The sequence below is a fragment of the Dermacentor andersoni genome, chromosome 3, assembly GCF_023375885.2.
Source record: "Dermacentor andersoni chromosome 3, qqDerAnde1_hic_scaffold, whole genome shotgun sequence".
In the NCBI taxonomy this organism is placed as follows: Eukaryota; Metazoa; Arthropoda; class Arachnida; order Ixodida; family Ixodidae; genus Dermacentor; species Dermacentor andersoni.
Window position 1 is genome coordinate 41036201 of NC_092816.1, and position 16741 is coordinate 41052941.

Here is a 16741-nt window from a genome sequence, read left to right on the forward strand (position 1 = left end):
GTTTTCTGCGAAAAGTTAATTCGTTTATTCGCCCTATTTCGAGGTCACAAGCAAATGTCTTGATTCGTGTCCGACACCAACGGAATCTACGGGATCGGCTTTGTTGCGCCACTTTGATGCGGCACACAGACGGTTGCTTTAAATAAAGAAAAGAGGTTTTGGGCCATAATAATAAAGTACTTTAACTCGGCGTATTACCTATTATTCTATAGTCCTAACGAAGGAAGTGTACTATTTCTGCTGATGACGGAATACGTAAAACCGTCATGAAACAATGTGCCTGCGACGAATGGCTATGGTGGCTAGAATGGCGGCGTAAAGTTTCGCTTCTTTGCAACAATTTTTGCAAGCTTGGCTTTCGTGTTCGTTTGGGCCCCGTAAAACAGGCAGTCGCTGTTTCTCTGTGCGCCTGCGTGCGGTACTGTGATACTCGAATCAATGGCTGTCCTTGTAAGTAGTTAGCACTTGTTGCGGATCGCAGTACTCGTGCCCTGCTCGTGCAGTTTCGTTTTTCCCCCTTTGGGCGGGCTAATTCGAAGTGCCGTTGGTATCTCTGCATAAGGTTACCCGTGTGGTTTCATGATGCTGGTGCGTTGTCATGCCAGTGTTCAGTTGTCGATGCCACTTCGCCTACAACGGAAAACTCTTGCTACCGGTTGCTTCTGTGCTTCGCATCTGGTAAAGTGTAGTCACGTACGGCGCTGATTTCACGTCGCCAGCCCAAGCCATCTTGTTTCGATCCTGTCATGGATGGATGGAAAAACTTTATTGAGGTTCTGTCATGGCTAAATAAAGTGTGCATTTCTTGCCCACGATGAGTTGGCGCCGGTATGCCGTACGGCGTGAAGTACGCTGTAATAATCCTTTGAACGCGTGATGTGCAGATATCAACGAGTGCGCCCAAACGTTTGGACCGAACGGCAAATGCGGAATATCGGCTGTCTGCACGAACACGCCCGGGAGCTACCACTGCAGGTGCCCACCAGGAACGTCGGGAGACCCGACTGCCCGTTGTAAGCTATTATGCACCGCTCTTTCTTTTTGCAGAGCTTTGTGTTTGGTGCACTTTTTGCTACAGCGTAAACCGACGTTTAGCACACCCGTGGCAAGATCCTGTATATTGTGAATAGAGCAATGAATATTTCAGAACGAAACTGTTTGCTTGGCCCTCCAGCAGGTCAACTTATTGTAGTTTATCCGTTGCTTCCATTTCCATGTGGGATCACAGGTGTCATCACTTGTGTGTCATCACAGGTGTCAGGTGTGGGATGGGATCACAGGTGTTATTCCTTTTTTTTGCTTTTTTAGTTTCTTCACCTTGGCACCGATCATTTGGCCACTTTGTCCTCAGTTTCTTGTCTTCATTGTTTTTGTCATCGAAGGACTACTCTCTCGATTGTGGGCTGCTTTGGACATATGAGATCAAGAAGGATTGTTATTAGATTCGGAATAAAATGCAGTGCCTGCCAGTTAACAGCTCAGACTTTCGTAAGGAACCAGCTCAAACCTTCTCTTTTTTTCTTTCTTTCTGTCTTTCTTCAGGTATTCAAGTTGTCCAGTGCGATCGAGACGATGCCTGCCCCAACCACGCAGTCTGCAGGGACCACCAGTGCTACTGTCCGTCACCCAACTTCGGGAATGAGTGCCGACGTAAGTTGACGTAAAATTATCTTTTTTTTTTCTTCTTGATATTTCAAAACACTTTATAGAAGCTGTTTTCATACACACATCCTCTTCTTTGTTCTCCTTTCGACAGATCCCTGCGAAGACATCTTCTGCGGCGCACACGCGAAATGCCAGCTCGACCATGCAGGCGAGCCGATTTGCGTCTGTGCTCACGGTTTCACCGGTCAAAGCAACAGCCTTCCTGGTTGTGTGGGTGAGTGGCTTTTCCTTTCTTGCTGTGGCTGCTGCTAACTCAACTCTGTTAGCTTAACTCGGTGTCTGTGGAGGGCTGCTGCTGAGCAGCATGTGGTCACAGGCTCGATCCTTGGCAATGGCCGTCACATGCTGATAAAGATGGAGCATAGTAACACCTACATCCATTATGGTTTGGGTTCACGTTAAAGAATTTTGGGCAGCGGAAGATAATTCAGAGCATCTCGCCCTGTGTGTCTAATACCGTGGATGTTGCTTCTGGATGTTAAAACCCATCTGTTAGTGACAGTAAAGAAATTAGCTGACTACGCCGTAGATTCCTTTTATCCCTTTGACAACTTTGCAGCTTATGGGCGTTGGTATCGAAGGGATGTTCCTTCTGGTATCTTGAACCAGGGCTTTTTAAGGAAGTTGGCTGGCTGTAAAGACTGTGTCTTTTCTTTGAACGAGTTGTCAACAACCAGGTCGCAAATTCTCTTCATACAGACGTCGATGAATGTGCTGGAACCCAACCTTGTGGCCAGGGCGCCCTCTGTCGCAATCTGCCTGGAAGTTTCGAGTGTGTGTGCCCACATGGATTCGAAGGTGACCCCTTCAGAGGGTGTTTGGCGAAAGGTGAGGCGATTTGGCTCCTTTAATTTCCGTCGTTATGCTATTCCAACTGCGGTCACATGTAACTTGTTCCTAACTTATTGTGACTACCTGTCATAACTCTATCAAGAGATGTGACTTGGCAGAACGTGCTTTTATGTTGGCACATATTTCAAACATTTAACTGGAATTTGCTGATGGTGCTTGTGTTTCTGCAGAACAACAAGTCATCCACGGTTGCTCAACTGCGCGTCCGTGCCCTCCACACGAGGAGTGTATATCGGTGGATGGACGTAGCCAGTGTGTGTGTCGGCGAGGCTTCACGTATGACACGTCGATTGCTAGATGCAGGGGTAAGTGAGAGTAGTTTTGAGTACAGATGTCACAGTCCTTGAAGCACGTGGTGGTCACCTAGCAGAGGAATACTGATGAAACATAAAATATATGCATAATTTATAGCATGTTGCCTATGAAACTGTAGCAATATCTGAAATTTCTAACCGTATAAAACTGAATTTCAGCAACCTTTTCAGTTCCATGCTGTTAACCTCAAAAAGATAATGCTCTTTTCCTCGCTTGTCAGTGAACACAACACACAATCAACAAGCATTGTGTGCCTTGTTGACAATGTGCTGAACACAGAAGTGCCAAAGCTTGGGTTAATATAAACATTCCTTAACTGCTGACTGTCATGACAGTTAATTGTAGCAAGTTTGCCACTTTATCTCAGGAAGGAAAAAAAGTGAATAAATCTCACAGTCATATTTATGCATACCATTTCTTCTCTTAAAAGCAACATGTAAAGACTGACACATAAGAATATTGGTTAGGTTCAGCTTTTGTTCTGAACTCTACTTCAGCATTGTCTCACATTTGCGTGGTTGCTTGCTTTCTCTCACTCTCTCCCCCGATCCCCCCACTGGTAATCTTACCATAGATCTCCATTTTATCTTTAACTTAATTGTCTTTCAATATGTTGTTGCAGATATCAACGAATGCTCGGAGTTCAGAGCCAGCTCCCCTTGTGGCCTAAGCGCCTTCTGCATGAACCTGGAGGGCAGCTACCTGTGCCAGTGCCCACGCGGTCATGTCGGTGACCCATACACCTCCTGCTACCCGGAGCAGATCGATTGTCAGAAAGATAGTCAGTGTCCTGGAAACACCATCTGCATCAAGGACCGTTACCAGAAGGGAGTCTGCGGGTGCAAGCATCCCTTTGTTCAGGAGGGAGAGTACTGCATTAGTAAGCGCACGCTTGTCATTTCAAACTCAGTGCTCCGTATTATTAACAGCTTGTAGATGTTGCAAATAATGCTTACATAATTCATTTCTCATGCACAGTGGTCAGCCGAAACTGCTCAACCACAAACCCGTGCCCTGAGAATCAGGAGTGCATTTTCACTGGCCCGAGCTACGGCTTCTGTATCTGCCCGAAGGGATTCACTCTAGAGGCCACTGGGTTTTGCCGAAGTGAGTCACAGGGATACCAAAACTTTTTCTCATCACACCTACACGAGAGAGTACTGCAGAGCTGACAGTTTCTCGCTGTGCTTCCAGATATCAACGAATGCGAAGAGATCAGCGAGTACTCGCCATGTGGCGCCAACGCCCAGTGCCGCGATGCGGTGGGAACATACCAGTGTCTATGTGCACCGGGATATACTGGAAATCCTCGACAAGGCTGTTCACCCATTCGTAAGCTTCTCTCATGCTTTCTTAAAATTTTTACAAGGAGTGAAAGCCAGCACATACGCTGTCATTGCTAGTTATTAGACATATTCAACTATTCCCTAGATTTTCGCTAGCCCAATATGTTTTCAGTGCATTTTAAAGCCACGCCAAAACCACTGAGGGCACAATCATGAGCCATCAATAGTCAAAATGTACCCACGTTTTACATTCAGGCTGTTGCGTTACGTTGACGGGCAATGCTACTAAACTGACATTACTGTCCTAGTCATGCAATTGCGGATGCAGTTACTCTGTCATTTCTGTCATATGTGGAGCCCAGTGGTGACCAGTCATAAATTGTTTCGAATTGCGTAACATTGTTTTATTTATGTATCTGTTCCTACAATGTCCCATAGTTCTCTTTGGACATTAAGTAATGAAGCTTCGGTTAATTGAAGCTACTGATCATTCAAAAACCGGTTGTCCCTGGGGGTTTGCATTGACTTGATTCAAGTGTATTGATTTAAGGGGAACACAATTTCACCTGCCTCACTGCATAATTCTGTGTACAGTCTTCGTTGTCTTCGACAGTGAACAATGTCTGTTGTGCTTCTCTTTCGCTATAAAAGATGTACACATGCCCCATTCTTCAACAACGTCATCAATGAGCTGTTTTTCACTTTAGGAATTCGCTGTCGGAACGACCCAGACTGCCCGTCGAACGAAAACTGTGTTCGTGGACAGTGTCAGTGTCTTCCCCCGTACATACTGGAAGGCGACTCTTGCAAAGGCGAGCATTCTTTACTGTCTTCATCTTTTTTTTATAATCTGGCACTTTGCCCATGTGCTTTGTGTTATTGACAGTGTCACCTACGAAGCAATTTGTACGAATGACAGAACAACCAAGATGCATTCACTGAAGATAGTGGTAATGTGTAAGCTATGGGGCTATGAAGACGAAAACCATACGAGAAACAAAGTGTTCCTATTCAGTGCCATATCGCTTGCTTCCATTCTGGTGCACACATGTGAGCTGCTGAGATTGAAGCGTGAGGAGAGCTCCTTCATTGGAAATCTTTCTCGCCATACAGATCCTTGTGCTTGGATCCAGTGTGGCCAGTATGCGACATGTGCCATCACGCCGGCAGGACCTCAGTGCCAGTGTAACCCTGGTTGCACTGGTAACCCGCAGACTGGCTGCTGGGGTAAGTTTGACACTGATTACACTAGTTGCCTTTAGTGGAGTTAACTTAACAAGAATCTGTACTGCTCGCCAAAATATACCATGTGATAGACAATACCCTTATATGACCCTCTGGTGCTGCAAACTGAAAGAAAAGGGGGGGGGAAAAGAAAGAAAAAAACATGCTCGTGGTTTTTAATGTAGCAATAAAATAAGTTGTCGGGGTCTCTTGATATTTGGTAGTTCAACATAGACAAGGAAATGCAAAAGCAATTGCAGAAATATGCAGGTAATCTCTGTTTTTTCCCTGATTTCATTTTGCTGTTTGAATGAGCTAATAAGTGCTAACTAACTTTGCTATCACTCAATTTATCTTTTCAAGTCTGTCACTGGTTTTCTCTTCAGGATTTAGCATAAGTTTCACTTTGCAGCTAGAAAGTGGCTGCTTAAGTAAAATTGCTTTTATTTTTATTTTTATTTTTTCTTGCACCCACAATTATTTGTCTTGCTTAGGTTGTCTTCAGAAAAGGCTCAAGTTCATTATTCCGGCCTTGGCATTTTTTGCAGATGTGAACGAATGTACGTCAAACCTTCCAATCGACCCGAACGGCCCATGCGGAGTTGGAGCCATCTGCATTAACTTCATCGGTGGCTTCCAGTGCGAGTGTCCACCGGGAACCACAGGCGACCCGTTTGGAGCTGGATGTACGTCAAATTGCTTTGTCGCTGCTCTCCATATCGCTCAACCCTGTGCCCTGTCCTGAGCTTGACTTGCTAAAACGGTGGCATCTTTATTTTGCAGGCCAAGGATCCGCTGCGTGCAGGTCGGACGACCAGTGTCCTCGCAACGCTGTCTGCGAAGCGAAAGGGGCCACTTGCTATGGTGAGTTACTTCCCTTATTTTTACACAGTGACGCATTTGAATCCAGTTTAGTGCCTGATTTCCATACGTGGGATGTAGTAGAACCCTGTTGTCGGTGCGATTTAGGATTTGCAACATTGAGGGCTTTCTTTTAAGCAGTCACTTCAGTAGCCTAGTACTTCAGCAACCAGATGACTTCAGTACTGAACTTCAGGCTGTTGGCAGCGTGTTCAATGGGGCTGGTTGGTTGTTGTTGGTTGTTGTTTCTTTATGCTCATAAAATGGCATGACTCCAGGTGTATCTAGAGACTAATTTGAACAAATTAAGTGTCTGTTTAAGATCCAAGGAAGCTTTTCCTGTTGATAGCAGGTGACTCAGAAGTTTCCCAGAAGAACAGTGTTGTGTGTGCCTGCAAGCTATCCCCATGATGACAGAGAACCAGCAGTCACTCATGAGGCGCTTTTCTCACACATAATAGCACTGCAAATGTCACATACTAATCTTAGCTTAATAGGATTATCGGGTTTAGACATTCACTACATCAAGGTCATTTGCCTTAAGAGCATACATGATCAATCAGAAGTGGTACTTTTATATAATTCAAGCCTAATAATTGTGCCAATTATATTGTATGAGCAAGTTATGCCATGGGGGTTCAACTTGCATGCACCAACAGGTTAACAAGGAAGTTCAGTTGAGTTTTCTTGCTTTCAAAGTACGTGAGATCCCTCTCCACACTTACATTTTATATATAGAAATATACCACCTTGTCTAATAAAATTCTGATTTTAATCAGTTTTCAAATTTTTATCGGAGGAAGTAAGTTGTGCATGATCACGTCATTGTGTTGCCTTCCATTGCTCTTCAGATCCTTGTGTGACATCCGAGTGCGGTCCAAACGCTTACTGCGAACCGAAGGACCACAAACCAACGTGCTGGTGCCGGCCCGGCTACGAAGGTGATCCCTATGACCTTGAGAAGGGTTGCCAATCACGTAAGTCGCAATCTAACCAGTTATGCTTGGGTTATAGACTTCTATCCATATTACTGTGTACTGTATTGAGGACTGACAAGTGACGATTTAGAATGCAGAATAATATTCCATAAAGAGGGGCACATAGTGTTCTGCACACATATGGGCATGTGGCAACATTGTGTTGTGTGTAAAGCAAGCTACAATAAACTTGCTGTGACCCAAGCTTGGAGATTTCAAAATTCTGTTTAACTTAAGCTAGTCTCAAAATCCTGATTGGCCTTCTATGTTTCCAGTGCATCCTAAACCAGCGTAATACAAATAAGTGAAATGTATATTTCTTTTAATTAGAACATTTTGACTTCTCAAGTCAGAGGAGCATGGCCAGAAACTTCAAATTGGGACACTCGTAAGGAATTAAGGGTTCAAACATGCCCACATTTGATATTCACGTTGTCGCATGTGTTGGCGGACGCCACTACAGGATAGTGTCACCAGCCCATCGCAACTGGGGTGGTGCGTCTATAACAGAGTAGGTGCTCGGACTGGTTGGTGAAAAGTTCTTTCGTCGAGGAAACACTCTGTCTTGTTGCCTTCTTTCTTTCCACATGAATTGTGTGCTAAATAAGGCTTTTCTTCGTCAAAAGAGTGGTGTGTCTACATCTGTTTATAAAACTGTTTCTAGTGATGTATATAATCTGTTCTAGCATTGCTGGGCGCACATACCTGTTCATGTTACAACCCGTTATTCTGTTCCGGGTCATACCTTATGCAACTTTAGATGAATCGAACATGGTTCAGAAGTCTCTAGAAAGTTTAGTTTAATTAGCTAGAATTGACTTAAATTGTGAAGTTTATGCTGCATTTTCATAATAGAGCAGTGCCGACCCAACCTTTGTGTCTCTGCAGAAAGATATGTGCGTGGCTTTGAGATCAGGTTATTCTACTCGTCTTGTGCATGTGATTAGCCATGCATCATGAATGTATTGTACAATCATCATCATCATCATCATCAGCCTGGTTACGCCCACTGCAGGGCAAAGGCCTCTCCCATACTTCTCCAACTACCCCGGTCATGTACTAAAACATGACCGGGGTAGTAATAGTACTAGTATCGTACAGCATAGGTGACTAAATTGGAATTGATATTTTTTTGTGTCTTTAGCCCTAATCACTCACTGTGCCGCCTCTTTCTTTAAAACTCTCAGCATGCTCCAAGGTCTGGTGTGGAACCAACGCACACTGCATTGTCAACTCGAGAAACGAAGGCGTCTGCAAATGTTTCGAAGGCTTCCGCGGAAACCCCTGGGAGGGAGGAGAATGCTCACCTGGTACGCAAGTCATCATTTTAAATAAATCAGTCCATCAGTCAATCAATCAATTAGCTAGTTTTATGAAGCCTTTAAATGTTCAGTTGGCATCAAAAGTTCATGGGCCGTGGGTTTTGCAGAGAGTAGAATATCCAAGGAGCTTGGGTCCGCAGGCAGTAAAACCATACAATATTATGTTCTTTGCATATACTTGCATACGCTGGAAATGGAAATTCCAGGTTGCATAGCCAGGCTGCAGAAATGCTAAGTTTTCTATACAGTCCCATGGCCCATAAACTTTTAACAGCAACCCTATGCATTGTGTGGAATGTAGATGTAAAAACTAGCTTCTGAGAACCATTACTTATTTAATGAACCTATAGAAAGTACTGCTTGCTGCTTCATTGTAGCAGGTTTCAGTATTTTGCTAAATTTTAATGCCTAGAATCATACTGAAGAATATTTTGTTTTTTAATTGTGGCAGTTATTACTTTCAGCTGTTCTTACTTGGGCACAAATAAATTTCTAGGGTATTTTAATGCACATGTCTGTTTCAATTACACTGTTAGCAATTTTACTCACATTGTCAGTCACATTGACACCCTGGTCACTATTGAATAGTGACCAGGGTGTTAGCTGGCATCTGATTCAATGAGGTTGCCAGAATGATATCTTTAACCATTCTATTGTGTGACTGAAGCAATGTCAATCATTGTAAGCTCTTCAGTATGCGTGCAACTTAGATTTACTTTTCAATTTTCTTTTATACCCAGAGTCGCACTGTTCAGAATCCAGGCCTTGCCCCAAAGGCCAGGAATGTGCTGCTGGCTACTGCATAGGTTTGTTGACACTCATATGACAGATTTTCAACTATTCTTTCAATTCACTATTACTAGAAAATGAGTTGTTTATCTTTGTTCCTCTTCATCAGATCGATGCAAGAACATTCAGTGTGGCATTGGAGCACGCTGTGACGAACAGACTGGTACCTGCGTCTGCCTGCCGTACTTCCTGGGCAACTCGGAGGTCATGTGCGTTCCACGTAAGCAAGTTTACCGTCTTCTTGTTGATGACTGTGAGTTCAATGAGGAAGTGTGCAATATGGAAAACTGATTAGATTAAAGCAGCTTAATAATATATTTACCACATTGTCTGTTTCCCCGCAGCTATACTGCCACCTACGTGCAATCCGGGATGCGGAGTTGGGGCACACTGTATGTACGCCGTACACAACAAGTGTGTATGCAACCCTGGACTCTACGGAAATCCGTACACGGGCTGCAGTGAGTGCCTACCGCAGTTTACCTTGGACCAGATCATTGTGTTTCACTGTCCAGTACAGTACCTCCGTAAGACGTTACAGCACACGAGGTTGCAGTGTTTTAGCTGGGATAAGCGACGACACTTCACTGCTTGGGAGTGTAGCTGTGTGATGTTATCAGGGTTCCGCCTGCCAAGAACTGGCCTGTGTGACCAGTACAAGTCGCAGTATGAATCTTAGGGCTGAACTGCTGCAGAACCTTCTTGATACATATTCGCAAATAAATGTGAGAAGAAGCCCGCCACAGAATCTCAGTGGCCATGGCATTTCTCTGCTGAGCATGAGGTCACAGATTCAATCCCCGGTCACGGTGACCACATATTGACGGAGGTGAAATGCAAGAACGCTTGTCTACTTAGATTTAGGCGTACATTAAAGAACCCCAGCTGGTTGAAAATAATGTGTGGCCCCCCGCTAGAGTGCATCTCACAGCCCTTTTTGTTGCCGTGGGAATCGATAAACCAAACAGCGAGAAGAAGACTCTTCAGAAAAATGTATTGCATTATCTAATCGAATCAGGTAGCTTAGATATTGTCCACCACCATGAATGTGTCCGTGAGGTTTTACTGTATTCGTAGAACCTGTTCTTGTTTTGATATCGAGTACAGAAAAGAGTTCTGCACTATAGCTTAACTGTGGGCCTTAAAATCAATGTTTTTGATCTGTATTTTGGGTTTGGCATTGTATCATCATATTTTTGGTAAGAGCACAACATTAACACGGACAAAAGGAAGACATACACGACAACACAGCACTGTGTTGAGTTTTTCTTCCTTGTGTCCGTGTTGCTTTTGTACTCTCACCAAAAGTACGATGATTCCCAGCCAACTCGCCCACCTTGCTATCTTGCTCTGGCATTGTATAACCTGGAAGGATGCTCTGTGTTTCTGTGTAGTGCATTTGTGTTGAAGGCTTTGAGCCAAGCATCTCAGGAAGTTACTGAAGCAGTGTTAGGTCACCTACGAGATGCAGTGCGTGCCAGTCTTGTGCATTTAGCTCATCGTAGTCACACACAGCCAATTGTGTTTTCAGCTCAAGACAAGCCACGCTGCACGGCCACCACTTGCGGAAGCAACGCCCAGTGCCATGAAACGGGTGACAAAGTGGAATGCCGCTGCCCAGCGGGATTACAGGGAAATCCATTCACTCGGTGTGATGGTGAGTGTTGTGGATGCTACAGTGATCTGCAAATACTTGGTACTCTTCAGATAAAATGCATTCTTAAGCACTCTGGACTTGCATTACTCATTAGGAAGGAGTTCGTATTCTGGGTTCGACCATCAACATGCTTGGTATGAGCATTAGGCTTAGTATTAGTGTTATATATATATATATGTATATATATTAGTATAGGCCTAGTATCAGCATTTTCTTAGTATCAGCTTTATTAGGCTTTGCATTAGCCATAGCTTTATTACTCAATTTAGTACACTGCACTCAACCATCAACAGGTTAAGAATTAGGTTTGGTATGGGGCATAGCATAGGTATATCTACCAGAGTTAGCATTCTGGTTTCAACCAGCCATGAACAGGTTTTGACTTGGGAAGTGGCATCAAAAAGTTGCACTAGCACATTTATATCCACTGTTCAAATCTTTAAGTGAAGCTGCGCATAGCATGGATCCTTTCTATTCAAATTTCTTATTATGTTGCCTCAATGTAGAGAGCACCTTGTAAAATTCTGTGGGCTAACGAGCTTGCACGCAAAGCACGTCTCTACATGCATGTGCAAGGGGTGCAAGCCCAGTACAGCTGGGTACAACTTTTCACTAAGAATTTCTTTATGTTTGCTCATTGGTTAAAGTCAGTGGCCTATTTCTCATTGTTATGCTTTCTAGGGGCCATTGGTCAGTAGCTATAACAATCACAGCACCATATGTGTAGCATAATTACTCCATGTCTTTCTAGATGCAGGTGCTTGTCAATTGAGCATTGTAGGGCATGGCAACGCGAATGCAATAGCATTGTTTCATAACTACAATGCTTAACCCTCGCCTTTTTCAGACATTGATGAATGCCTTGGTACTGGCAGCGTCTGCGGCACCGACGCTAGTTGCCTCAACACCTTTGGCAGTTTCAAGTGCATCTGCCCAGATGGAATGATCGGAAATCCACTGTTCGCCTGCAGTAAGTTTTGTTTTTCTCCTTGTTTTAATATTTTTTTTTTTGCCAGAGCTCCGTGAGCAACACTTTGAGGTATAATAATTTATGGTATGCTTGAAACTGAGGATCTCACAAAAGTCCCATCTAGTCGTAGAAAAATCGCAGTATATATTTTTAGTTAGGCAATGAGTATTTCGTCCCACTTGCCTAGAGCCTGAACTTTCCCAGAAAAAGACACTAGCTCTAAGGATTTTCTTGCTTGAAGTATTCATCTTCGAGCTTCGTTTATGTCACTTGCCATCGGGTATACGTAAGTCTATATAATGCAGCACAATGAATTTTTTGTAGAAATTATGATGCACGATGTGCCTGTTATAAGTTTTAATTGTCTGAGGAATAATTAATTATGCATTGATGCAAAAGGACTAGTAACAGACTGTCTTTTGCTCGCCTTTGCTCTTACTTCGACATATGAATTCACACTTGACACTTGGCATTTATTCATTTCAAAAGTGCACTATGTAGAATAAAAGAGCAGACAAAGGTAGTGCAACACATCCAGTATGAATTGCTCACGTATCATTATAATCCCTTGTTCAACCTCTGTTGGTAACTATAGTTATCATGTATCGGAAACGGTTGGCTTCGAGGACATCCTTTCTTCAACTACTGTGGGTCACCTCAAGCCTTCATTTTCCTGGGAACTTCCAGCTTGTTTTAATTGTTTAAAATTACTAGTACTATAATGCGCACAATATCTGCTTCACGCTGTGTGTACCACGCTAGTGTTGTGTCTGTCTAGACTTGTATTCCACAAGGCGAACTTTTCAAAACGAGGTCATACCAACTGGCTTCATTCACAGCAATAACATTGTTCTTTCATGCTGCCTTCGTGCATACTTCAAGATGTACGCCGGGTACGTAGGCACACTAGAACTGTTTCAGTAGCACGGGCAAGAACACGGGGAACTGATCCCGTGCCTCGCTGTTTATCGATTCAGCTCCTCGGGGACCGGATACGGTGATACCGGGAGGAGGTGGCGGGGACGTACCTCCACCGCCAGTGCTTCCACCCGTCCCGGTCACGACCTTCACTCCTCCCATTCCACCTGTTGTCTGCAACACGGATCACGACTGTGGGCCCCTCAGTGTTTGCGTGCCTGGAATCGACAACCGCCGACATTGCATCCGTGAGTTGGCTGCTTGTGTGCCTTGCGGAGGTAAAGATTTGCCTCTACTGCAGTAGTACCTCACTGCCGTTAGCTTGAATGTAGAACTCTGATTTCTGCATGAAAATATCTGAATAATGGAGCTTTGAAAACAAACTGACTTCATAGGTGAACCTTCTTCCCCTTTAGTAAGTAAAGAACCTTTTTTTTTTCTTGCATTTGTCAACATCTGGCACTTATTCAAGGTTTTGTGCTAATCCCACCACTATCACCTTTGAGATTACTTGACGCTAACTACTATTCGCTTCAGTGTTGCTTTGAACCAAGAAATTGATATTTGCACAAGCCTAATAAGCAGCTATGACAGCACAGTTGCTCTAATTCAGAATTGCCCTTATAATTTTGGTCTGGCACTATACTGAAAGTGCCATGTTGCATTCTGCAAACATGCCTTTTTCACATAAGATTTTTCTTTTAATTTGCAGATTGCTGCCAATCTCTCAGAACCTTTCTATCATAAATTGTCCGTTATGTCATGCACTTATCTTCAGATGTTCATACAGCATTCTGTGTCAACAGAGGGTACAACAAAGTTTTGTTTTTTAAAAAAAAACACCTGGAGAATGTGGACTCTGTTATCTTGGGATCCATGAAAGGGTTCGTTACCCTCATTTGAGCCATCGGTAAATTCTCACTCGTAGGTCCCTGCGAAGACAGAGTTTGCGGGCCAAATGCAGCTTGTACAGTGGAGAATAGGGTCGGCGTCTGCCAGTGCATACAAGGATTCCAAGGCGACCCTGGTGACTTGGAGACTGGCTGCACACCACCAAGAGGCAAGTTGATGCCTCTCACAAATGCTGGCACAAGATGGCAAACCGCAAACCGTAAATTCTCTCAATTAGCCATTCAGCCTGCGCTGCAATGTACGGTAATCATCTGTGACACAACTTTAACTCGGCAAATTCAACAAGTGCGTTGTTCAACTTCTAATGCTTGTTGAAGTCGTTTGCAGCAAAGCAGTTGGACAGGCGCCCGAGTTTCTCTGGTGTATTTGCTCTGCACCGTGATGGCTGCATAAGTTCTATACTGAATGAATGAATGTGTGTTGTTTAGTGGCACAAGGACCAGGTATGGCCAAAGAGCGCCATGCCAGTGTTAGTGACTTCGCAACGGAGTGATGAGTTCTATGAAGTTGACGTGACGTGGCTGTAAAGGGGCCTTAAAAATAGTCGGTGTTAAGCTCTTAAAATCTATGTGTGATAAGATTATGGCAATGACTAAATTGTGTACTATGAGCATTAAAATGCATTGCAAGAAAATGATACAATATAGAAAATATGTCAGATGCCAAAATTGGTTAGGACACTACCATCTCACTAGAGCCCTTGAAACACAAGAAATTCTATACTGTGTTTCATACTTAGCAGGCAGTGCTATGGAAGCTGTGCAAGTAGAATGATCACGGCATGTGCATTTCGCACTGCAGTTGTTTCTAATCCACGACACCTCTAACGGAATAACTACTTCCTATATTACAACCACAACTTGCGGACATAAGGTTACATCAAATTACATATTGTTTGACCACCTTTATGCTTCCGCTATGTGACATACTACACTATGACAAGCACTGCACTGTGACCGTTAGTCACAGAAACATGTCAATTCGCTTGTTCACAGGCAAATACGTTCAGATCTGCAACACCTTTAATCTAATAAATACGTATGTCATATTTTACAACATAAAATTGTGAGACTTAATGTTACATCAAGTTACATGATGTGTACCTATATCTTTCTTTCTTATATGATGCGCTGTTTTCTTGCTCACAAATGTGAACAATAAGAGGAGTCTCTCTAGCCATCGTAGCGTTGCCTGCAATCTATGTATGCTCTCTGCAGGTGTTTGTAGTTAAAACTTGCATGTATGAAAAATGCAGCACAGTTATTTATCAGCAGGGTAAATTTAACAGGATTAGATTTATCCAGTCCTGCCCAACTTACTGATGCTACAAGCAAACCTCCGGCAGTTTTACTAACTTACACCTTTTCTTTTTCTCTGTCTTTTATTCAAACAGCTGGAACCGTCTGTGAAACGGACGATGCTTGCAATCCTAATGCTGCTTGCGTGGTCAGCCAAGACAACACCCGCAAATGCCAAGGTACCATTTTCTCTGCATTTGTGTTATTATTTGTCTCTAGGTATATAAGTTTAGGTTGCAAAGTAGCAGAGACAGTTAAGCACTAACAACGACATGTCATTTTTCTAAGTAGTCAAAGCAGTGTCGCCTGTAGAACACCGATACACAAGATCATAAGTGCCATCGCGCCATGAATAATCAAATGCAATGTGATTTTTACAACACTCTTGAAATATTAGCCTTGTTAGTAATGAACACAGTATGGTTTTACCTCATGGTTCAAAAACAATATTACTTAACTTTGCTTTGACAAGATGGAAGGCACACCATTTGCCAGCGCCTTCACCACAAAGTTCAAAGAAAGAGAGAGCAGTTAACAGGAAATGGTTCACCAGAAGCTGTTTGCAATTATTAAACACTGGTGATTCAGGCCAGATTGGCAATTGTTGCTTACCGAAATTGATAGCAGTGGCAGACATCAGAAATTATACTGTGACCTATAGTAAGCTCTTTAATTAACTAATTCTAGGTAATTAACATTTTAAATGACATTACTGCACACATTGCATGTGTTTAATCAAAGCCAGTAAGTGTCTAAAGCATGTCCATTTGGCAGGAATACGGAGACTAGTGCTAGTTCCGAGAAAGCCACACTGAACCAATGGCTAAATGCATTGGCATTCCATGCAGTTTCTGACGAATCCTCCCTTATATAAGCACTCCAAGGCAGAACAAAGCACCAGCATATTTTTTCGCTGCTTCTCAGGACGGACGTCTCAAAACTGGTGCTAGTCTCGTGAATCTCACTTACTGGATGCGCCTCGAGTAATAACCAGCCTCAATTCACTTTCAATCTTATTTTTCTCCAGATTAATTATGGTGTACTTAAAACCAAGAAAAGAAATTCCTACCTGCCACCTAGCATTTTTATTTGCCAAAGAAGACACAGGTACACGCAAGGATTGTGTACTATGCTTAACTTAATTCACTAAGTTTGGAGTCTCTATATCTTTACGGTCTCGTTATATTTATTTTGTGCCACTGTGTTTTATAGCATCAACTTCGATCCACTTTACAGATGTCTGCATCAACACTCAGTGTGGTCCAAATGCTGTTTGCCATGCCATTAGCCACAGAGCAAACTGCATTTGCAAGGATTCCTACTACGGTGATCCCAACGATCTTATTCGTGGCTGCACAAGTAAGTTGACTTGGAATGCACACATTTTGCATTTCTTGACACTTGCTATGTATTTGCATTATCTGTGTAGCAACCAACGTGAAGATCTTGGAGATAGTTACGACATCTTATTCAAATACTTCATTTATTTATGCGTTAGAATAGTTATCAACTGTGTTAGTTGATCAGCCATTCGTTAGCCTGGGCCTGTATTCTGGTTCATCAGTACTTTTGGAGTATAGTATCACTTTCAGTGAACCCTGGTTGGCTAGTAGAATGCCTGTTTCTGAAGTGAGGTGTTGCATGACTCCAAAGTAAAGTTATCTTCAATGTGATCATTTGAGAATACGACCCCTG

The 16741-nt window shown here is 43.2% G+C and overlaps 1 protein-coding gene across 1 annotated transcript in view; it reads left to right on the top strand.

The window, feature by feature from the left end:
• LOC126517357 (uncharacterized) overlaps positions 1–16741 on the top strand; it is a 232036-nt gene that overhangs the window by 144414 nt on the left and 70881 nt on the right. The window contains exons 16-39 of the mRNA XM_072286816.1: positions 885–1030; positions 1560–1650; positions 1757–1879; positions 2365–2493; positions 2688–2822; positions 3455–3712; positions 3811–3939; positions 4027–4164; positions 4826–4930; positions 5232–5345; positions 5891–6028; positions 6126–6206; positions 7055–7180; positions 8368–8490; positions 9243–9308; positions 9401–9511; positions 9636–9752; positions 10823–10948; positions 11796–11918; positions 12896–13084; positions 13765–14033; positions 14966–15023; positions 15142–15225; positions 16283–16405. Coding sequence (XP_072142917.1) covers positions 885–1030; positions 1560–1650; positions 1757–1879; positions 2365–2493; positions 2688–2822; positions 3455–3712; positions 3811–3939; positions 4027–4164; positions 4826–4930; positions 5232–5345; positions 5891–6028; positions 6126–6206; positions 7055–7180; positions 8368–8490; positions 9243–9308; positions 9401–9511; positions 9636–9752; positions 10823–10948; positions 11796–11918; positions 12896–13084; positions 13765–14033; positions 14966–15023; positions 15142–15225; positions 16283–16405 — 3102 coding nt within the window. The remainder of the gene's footprint in view (positions 1–884; positions 1031–1559; positions 1651–1756; positions 1880–2364; positions 2494–2687; positions 2823–3454; positions 3713–3810; positions 3940–4026; positions 4165–4825; positions 4931–5231; positions 5346–5890; positions 6029–6125; positions 6207–7054; positions 7181–8367; positions 8491–9242; positions 9309–9400; positions 9512–9635; positions 9753–10822; positions 10949–11795; positions 11919–12895; positions 13085–13764; positions 14034–14965; positions 15024–15141; positions 15226–16282; positions 16406–16741) is intronic.